The sequence below is a fragment of the Oncorhynchus tshawytscha genome, unplaced genomic scaffold (assembly GCF_018296145.1).
Source record: "Oncorhynchus tshawytscha isolate Ot180627B unplaced genomic scaffold, Otsh_v2.0 Un_scaffold_17_pilon_pilon, whole genome shotgun sequence".
Taxonomy (NCBI): Eukaryota; Metazoa; Chordata; class Actinopteri; order Salmoniformes; family Salmonidae; genus Oncorhynchus; species Oncorhynchus tshawytscha.
In genome coordinates this window covers 97,230-106,146 of record NW_024609830.1, presented here as the reverse complement: position 1 = coordinate 106,146, position 8,917 = coordinate 97,230, and the positions used below count along the sequence as shown (strand labels likewise).

Sequence of the window (8,917 nt, the reverse complement as noted above, 5' to 3'; positions counted from 1 at the left end):
TTTTTCTTTGCAACTCTGCCTAGAAGGCCACCATCCTGGAGTCGCCTCTTCACTGTTGACATTGAGACTGATGTTTTGCGGGTACTATTTAATGAAGCTGAGGTTTTTTTCAAAAACAAGGACATATGAGATGTACATATGAGATGAGTAATGCAAGATATGTAAACATTATTAAAGTGGCATTATTAAAGTGACTAGTGATCTGTGTGTGTAATATACCCAGGTGTGTGTGTGTGTGTGTGTGTGTGTGTGTGTGTGTGTGTGTGTGTGTGTGTGTGTGTGTGTGTGTGTGTGTGTGTGTGTGTGTGTGTGAGAGATAGTACTCACGCTGGCTGTGTGTGCGTAGTGACAGGTCCAGTAGAATCTGAGACTGAGAACCCCCGAGAGAGCGCCCCCTTCGGGCCACAGAACCTCCTACAAGACAATAAACACACATCATCTCCATACATATACACACACACACACATACAGTCATTATACACAGAAACATCTGGAGAGCCTACTGCAAGACAAAAAAATAGCAACATTGTAAGTCTGAAATATACAAATTGGCCAAGGCTGCTAGCTTGAATGGTGAATCGCTACACACACAAACCTTCTGGAAAGACCAAGGTAAAATAGGGCATTTGCAATCCGTCTCATTTAGGTTTCATTCATGCATCTAACTGTAACTGCTAAACTGAGGTAAGCTGTATAAGTGAGATCAGGGAGAGTCCTTTGTTTTAGGAGTCTGACTGGTAACCTGCCTGTCAGGTTGGGTGTGTGGCTATCTTCATCTCGAAAGGGAGTATCATTGAAATGCTTTTCTCCTCCTGGTTGAACTGTAAAAACCAAGGCTCCATAGCTCAGTGGTTAGAGCACTGGTCTCGTAAACCAGGGGTCGCGAGTTCAAATCCCGCTGGGGCCTTCGAGTGATAACAATTTTTGTCAACACTACACCTGTACCACCAAACAATGTATGGTGAATGGAATGAAGTAACGACTTGGAAATGTCAACCTGAAAGAAGAGTGAAACTGAACAAAAGAAATAGGAAAAACACCAACGTTCTGCGATACCTCTGTACACACACACAGGTGAATGTGGTTTGACTGAACAAAAGAAATAGGAAAAACACCAACGTTCTGCGATACCTCTGTACACACACACAGGTGAATGTGGTTTGTATGTCTGACAGAGACAATGGGTTCCGTGAATGTGTGTGTGTGTGTTCAGCAGACAGCTCTACGCAGTTGTCTGACATTCCCCCTGACAGCTCTGAACTTTTCACAGCAGCAGCGGACAGGACTGTCAGTGTGTGTATGTGTGAAAGGGGGCGGGCTACCACGTCAGGCTAGAAAAGGTAGGGGGTCTATCTGACTGTATCGGTGTGTATGCTTGTGTGTGTGACGATGTGTATGTCTGTGTGTTGGCACTAGTAGGTTTCTGCCCAGTCTCCCATCATCACCTGGTCATGTGTGCTGAAGGTCAGGTGTGTCTACGGGCCGAACTCATACCAGAAGTTATTACAACACACAACGCACACACATCTCTATATGATTATACAACTATGTGTGATTGCATGTGTATATTACCATCATAAGGTAAATAGTTATTGCTAACTCTCTGCATTGATGCTACTCAAATTCTGTTTGAACATAACATCACATTCCAAACCAAACAGCGTCATACCATCACCTCAGGAAACAAATATTTTCCTTCATCGAGAAACTGTACATGTCTTAGATGGAGGCCTGCTAATATCTTCAGTGGACTATACACCTCCCTATACAGATATGAATATATTCAGTGGACTATACACCTCCCTATACAGATATGAATATATTCAGTGGACTATACACCTCCCTATACAGATATGAATATATTCAGTGGACTATACACCTCCCTATACAGATATGAATATATTCAGTGGACTATACACCTCCCTATACAGATATGAATATATTCAGTGGACTATACACCTCCCTATACAGATATGAATATATTCAGTGGACTATACACCTCCCAATACAGATATGAATATATTCAGTGGACTATACACCTCCCTATACAGATATGAATATATTCAGTGGACTATACACCTCCCTATACAGATATGAATATATTCAGTGGACTATACACCTCCCTATACAGATATGAATATATTCAGTGGACTATACACCTCCCTATACAGATATGAATATATTCAGTGGACTATACACCTCCCTATACAGATATGAATATATTCAGTGGACTATACACCTCCCTATACTAATTCTATACAGATATTAATATATTCAGTGGACTATACACCTCCCTATACTAATTCTATACAGATATTAATATGTTCAGTGGACTATACACCTCCCTATACTAATTCTATACAGATATTAATATATTCAGTGGACTATACACCTCCCTATACTAATTCTATACAGATATTAATATATTCAGTGGACTATACACCTCCCTATACTAATTCCATACAGATATTAATATATTCAGTGGACTATACACCTCCCTATACTAATTCTATACAGATATTAATATATTCAGTGGACTATACACCTCCCTATACAGATATTAATATATTCAGTGGACTATACACCTCCCTATACAGATATTAATATATTCAGTGGACTATACACCTCCCTATACAGATATGAATATATTCAGTGGACTATACACCTCCCTATACCAATTCTATACAGATATTAATATGTTCAGTGGACTATACACCTCCCTATACTAATTCTATACAGATATTAATATATTCAGTGGACTATACACCTCCCTATACTAATTCTATACAGATATTAATATATTCAGTGGACTATACACCTCCCTATACTAATTCTATACAGATATTAATATATTCAGTGGACTATACACCTCCCTATACAGATATTAATATGTTCAGTGGACTATACACCTCCCTATACTAATTCTATACAGATATTAATATATTCAGTGGACTATACACCTCCCTATACTAATTCTATACAGATATTAATATATTCAGTGGACTATACACCTCCCTATACAGATATTAATATGTTCAGTGGACTATACACCTCCCTATACTAATTCTATACAGATATTAATATATTCAGTGGACTATACACCTCCCTATACAGATATTAATATGTTCAGTGGACTATACACCTCCCTATACTAATTCTATACAGATATTAATATATTCAGTGGACTATACACCTCCCTATACTAATTCTATACAGATATTAATATATTCAGTGGACTATACACCTCCCTATACTAATTCTATACAGATATTAATATATTCAGTGGACTATACACCTCCCTATACTAATTCTATACAGATATTAATATGTTCAGTGGACTATACACCTCCCTATACCAATTCTATACAGATATTAATATATTCAGTGGACTATACACCTCCCTATACTAATTCTATACAGATATTAATATATTCAGTGGACTATACACCTCCCTATACTAATTCTATACAGATATTAATATATTCAGTGGACTATACACCTCCCTATACAGATATTAATATATTCAGTGGACTATACACCTCCCTATACCAATTCTATACAGATATTAATATATTCAGAGGACTATACACCTCCCTATACAGATATTAATATATTCAGTGGACTATACACCTCCCTATACAGATATTAATATATTCAGTGGACTATACACCTCCCTATACCAATTCTATACAGATATTAATATATTCAGTGGACTATACACCTCCCTATACAGATATTAATATATTCAGTGGACTATACACCTCCCTATAATAATTCTATACAGATATTAATATATTCAGTGGACTATACACCTCCCTATACTAATTCTATACAGATATTAATATATTCAGTGGACTATACACCTCCCTATACAGATATTAATATATTCAGTGGACTATACACCTCCCTATACTAATTCTATACAGATATTAATATATTCAGTGGACTATACACCTCCCTATACTAATTCTATACAGATATTAATATATTCAGTGGACTATACACCTCCCTATACTAATTCTATACAGATATTAATATATTCAGTGGACTATACACCTCCCTATACTAATTCTATACAGATATTAATATATTCAGTGGACTATACACCTCCCTATACTAATTCTATACAGATATTAATATATTCAGTGGACTATACACCTCCCTATACCAATTCTATACAGATATTAATATATTCAGTGGACTATACACCTCCCTATACTAATTCTATACAGATATTAATATATTCAGTGGACTATACACCTCCCTATACTAATTCTATACAGATATTAATATATTCAGTGGACTATACACCTCCCTATACAGATATTAATATATTCAGTGGACTATACACCTCCCTATACCAATTCTATACAGATATTAATATATTCAGTGGACTATACACCTCCCTATACAGATATTAATATATTCAGTGGACTATACACCTCCCTATACCAATTCTATACAGATATTAATATATTCAGTGGACTATACACCTCCCTATACTAATTCTATACAGATATTAATATATTCAGTGGACTATACACCACTCCCTATACTAATTCTATACAGATATTAATATATTCAGTGGACTATACACCTCCCTATACTAATTCTATACAGATATTAATATATTCAGTGGACTATACACCTCCCTATACTAATTCTATACAGATATTAATATATTCAGTGGACTATACACCTCCCTATACTAATTCTATACAGATATTAATATATTCAGTGGACTATACACCTCCCTATACTAATTCTATACAGATATTAATATGTTCAGTGGACTATACACCTCCCTATACTAATTCTATACAGGTATGTTGGAGTTTGAAGTTGCAGCTCGGCAGTAATGCACCCATTCACAGTAGGCGACTAGGTGCTGTTAAGAATTGGTTTATTTCTAAATGTTAACAGTTCAGAGTTGAAACAAATTAAAGACAGAATCAAACATTCTGGACAGAACGCCAGGCTTTACCATAGATGCTTTGCAGCACTGAGCTCTTGGCTACTGTCTTGGTGGGTGGAACTCTGGCCTCAGGCTTGGTCCTAATAGGGGTGTGACCAGGGAGAGCCGGCCTATCCCAGAGCAGCTGGATCAGGAGGGAGGCGACCTCAGGTGGCTCCACTCTTTTCCCAGCACCAAAAGCCTCCCTCAATCTGCCTCGCACATGGAACCTACACACAAACACACCCAGAACACGGTACATTATAGAGGCCTTCATTTGTCCAACCTATTCGGTTCGTATATTAAACAGCACATGACATTTGGACATTATTCAATTCACTGAAAAATGTTACAGGCATCCCTGGAAAAGCTAGTTTAAGAGGGGTGAGAAATAATAATTAGTCCAACCTTAGGCGTTCCACAAGGCTCAATGCTGGGTCCGCTACTCTTCAGCATCAATACATAACACTTCCTCTAGGGGAACTGAACCCGACCATGGCATACTTTAAGAGCTTAGTAGAAAAAGCGTATTACTTGTATACTACAATTAAATCAGTACACGCATCTGCACGCACACACATCTACTGGCGGCTGGGAACAGAGGGCTTTCCGATGTGGGGTAGTAGATCCTGAATGAGAGGCTGCTGGTAGCTATTAGAATGGCACGCCTGAACTTTTAGCCTCTCGTTAAAACACTGAGAGGGCTCCAGATTATACCCCCTGTCTCCCCCACCTTTCCCCTCTCTCCCCCGTCATGGAGGTGTTGGTGGTAGGAGGGCAGGCAGCCAGACCACAGAGAGCGTGAGGGGGAGACACTGTGTGTAAGTTGGTGTGTGTGTGTGTGGAGTGAAGACACATGTGGGCACCACATGGCACTGCCACACTCTCTTGGTAAGAGAGAACGCTACTGTGGAGCACAGTATACCCCTCCCCCTTTCAACCATACACACACTTCCTCCAGGCTGTTTGGGAAGCCATCTCAGAGCCAACCTTGGTATCGGGCCAGAGAGAAACTACCTGAGCACCTCTGCTTTGGTAAAGGGGCCGCAGGCTCTATTCCATGGCAGTACTCCCAGTACTGGCTCAGCTTGGAGAGGGAATGGGAAGAATGAAAAGCAGACCATCCCTGGTCGGGCTTCAACCTTACCTCCTCCAGGCTCGTTGGATAGTGCAGGCAGCCTGGTCTCTGTCCCCCTCCCTGGGCTTGCTGCTGGGGCGGTGTGACTGTGTGGAGGCTTTAGTGTGGTTCTTGCTGGAGGAGGTGGTATGGTCTGTGGCAGGGCGTGTTCTGTGTCTGGGGTTGTGTGTGTTGGTGTGTGTGTCTCTCTTGCTTCTAGGGGTGCGTTCCCTGGTGCTGGGGGCTTCTTGATCCATGGTGGGGCGAGTAGACGTCTCTGTGTTGGAAGGAGTGTGTATGTGGGAAGGAGTGTGTGTGTTGGAAGGAGTGTGTGTGTTGGAGGTAGTGTGTGTTTTGGAAGGAGTGTGTGTGTTGGAGGGAGTGTGTGTCTTGGAAGGAGTGTGTGTGTTGGAGGTAGTGTGTGTTTTGGAAGGAGTGTGTGTGTTGGAGGGAGTGTGTGTGTTGGAAGGAGTGTGTGTGTTTGCAGAGGTGAGTCTCTTGGTCCTGGGTATGGTGGGGGGTCTGTGTTTTGGGCTGGGGGGTCGGCTACAGCCTGCAGGAGAGAGACGCTCCCTGACCCTATACCCCTGGGCAAGGGGCATGGTGTCAGAGGTCACTGAGGGGTGAGGGGTCACCACGGGGTCAGGGCCTTTGGCTGGCTGTGCCTCCTTCCCTCTCCTGGAGGGTCTGCTTCTATGTGCTGAGAAAGAGAGGGAAGTAAGAGACTGAGAGAGTGGGTGAATATGTGTGTGTGTATATGTCTGTTAGGTTTGGGTGGTTTACCGTATATATACCGTAGTCCAGGGTTCCAAATCAAATCAAATCAAATTTTGGAAAAAGCCACGGGATGGTTTTTCAATACCGTCAATACTGTTTAAACTACTTCTTTTTTTAATACATTTGAATATTTCTAGCTACTTTTTAAGTAAATATCTGCAGTCAACTTGTGAAATATGATAATGAAGATGGCGTTCATAATTTCACGTGTTTGTCATTGAGCGGATCTGATCAAGCTGAGCCGCAGGGCACCGGTCTATGACCCGTGACGAGAACGAGCAAAAGCAGTGAGGCAGGAGCGCCTTCTCAAACGGAACAGTAATGAGTCACATGCAAAAGTGAATGCTTTTGATCAAAAAGGCTTTATCTGCCTTCCCAATGAAAACTAGTTTGGCGTCACCTTAATTGGGGCTCATAGTAATATCTGGAACAGAATGAATGGAATGGAATCAAATTCATCATTCATTCAGCCATTATTATGAGTCGTCCTCCCCTCAGCAGCCTCCTGTGTGTGTGTGTATGTCCGTACCTCTATGTTTCCATGTCTCCTCTTTGCTATTGGTCTGTTCTGCTTTGGAGGCTGTATTAGCCCCGCCCCCTGCCTCTCTCTCATACACTGACAGTTCCTTCATAGTCTCAGCCAATGACTGCTGCTCCTGCTCAGCACGGGCCAATAACATCCTCTGTTTCTCTGTTCTGGCCAATGAGATTTGATGCTCCGCCTCCCGCCTCCGCTGCTCCTCCTCGCGTTTCCTGAGTGACATCATGACACACCTTACACACGTCTCACACACATACACCCTAACCCTAGTTACGACCTTATCTCAAAGCCTTATCTAAACCCTACCGCTGGACCAGCCCTGACCAACATCACAAACTAGTCCTGACGTTACAAAGAACAACAGGAGAATCCTTTCAGTAATCCAAGCCTAATAGGAGTTCCAAGCACACAGAGACCATTACAGGCCGTTTATACAAACAGTGTAGAATTATAAGAGAGGGATGTGTGAGCGAGAGAGAGAGAGAGAGAGAGCGAGAGACAGGGAGAAGATGTATGTGTGTGCAGGGATGACAGGTGGAAAGATGGATATGGAGAGAGTGTGACTGTTTCTATATGGGTTGGGGGAATAAGACAGGGAGAGATGGAAAGAAAGGGAGAGGAGAGAGAGAAAGAGAGAGAAAATAGATAGAAAGAGAATGTGTGTGTGTGTGTGTGTGTGTGGTACTTGGCTGCGTCCTTGCGTAGCTGTTCGTGTCTCATCAGTAGTTGTTTCCTTTCGGTGAAGGCCTTGCGGACGGTGTATCCTTTATACAGGGCCTGGATGGAAGCAGCAGCGATGTCCTGGATGGCCGCTATAGACAGAGCTCCATGCTCCAACATGTACTGAGTCACCTCACTGTGTTCCCCTAGGAGGGTGTAGTCCAGGGGGGTGTACCTACACACACACACACACACACATGCTTCCTGTTCTCAATTTTTTTGTATCTGTACACCAGCTTCAAACAGCTGAAAACACAACATTATTGGTTATGGAAGATATATTTCACAGTAGTTTAGATGGTACAATGATTCTCTACGCTATACTTGCTTGTTTTGTCGTCACATAAACTGATATTAGAATTGGAATTTTAGTAACCAGGAAATGGCGGAGTGATTTCTGCATAGTGCATCTTTAACCTAATGAACTTGCTTTGTGAAAAACAACACACACAGAACAGATTCACAAAATACATTTGGAAAATTACAACACATCATTTTACATTGATATTTTAGTCATTTAGCAGATGCTCTTATGCAGAGCGACTTACATTAGTGCATTCATCTTAACGTAGCTAGGTGAGACAGTTCCTTCAATCGTAGCAAGTAAATTTTCCCTCAATAAAGTACAGGTAACTGCCAAAATAAAGGAAACACTTGAGGAAATGAGGGATACAAAGTATATTGAAAACAGGTGTGGTTCCTGAGTTAATTAAGCAATTACCATCCCATCATGTTTAGGGTCATGTATAAAAATGCTGTGCAGGACATTATTTTGGCTACCATGTCTATGCCTCCATAGGATGACAAT

At 41.2% G+C, this 8,917-nt stretch overlaps 1 protein-coding gene and 1 non-coding gene across 3 annotated transcripts in view; one reads left to right on the top strand and one right to left on the bottom strand.

The window, feature by feature from the left end:
• LOC112222496 (inversin) overlaps nt 1-8,917 on the bottom strand; it is a 38,214-nt gene that overhangs the window by 2,587 nt on the left and 26,710 nt on the right. For both annotated transcript variants that reach the window (XM_042319268.1, XM_042319267.1), the window contains exons 14-18: nt 8,075-8,284; nt 7,378-7,601; nt 6,102-6,771; nt 4,985-5,184; nt 328-414 (exon numbers count right to left, since the gene is read on the bottom strand). In XM_042319268.1, coding sequence (XP_042175202.1) covers nt 328-414; nt 4,985-5,184; nt 6,102-6,771; nt 7,378-7,601; nt 8,075-8,284 — 1,391 coding nt within the window. The remainder of the gene's footprint in view (nt 1-327; nt 415-4,984; nt 5,185-6,101; nt 6,772-7,377; nt 7,602-8,074; nt 8,285-8,917) is intronic.
• trnat-cgu lies at nt 835-907 on the top strand. Its single transcript has one exon. It is a non-coding gene; the product is annotated as a tRNA-Thr (tRNA).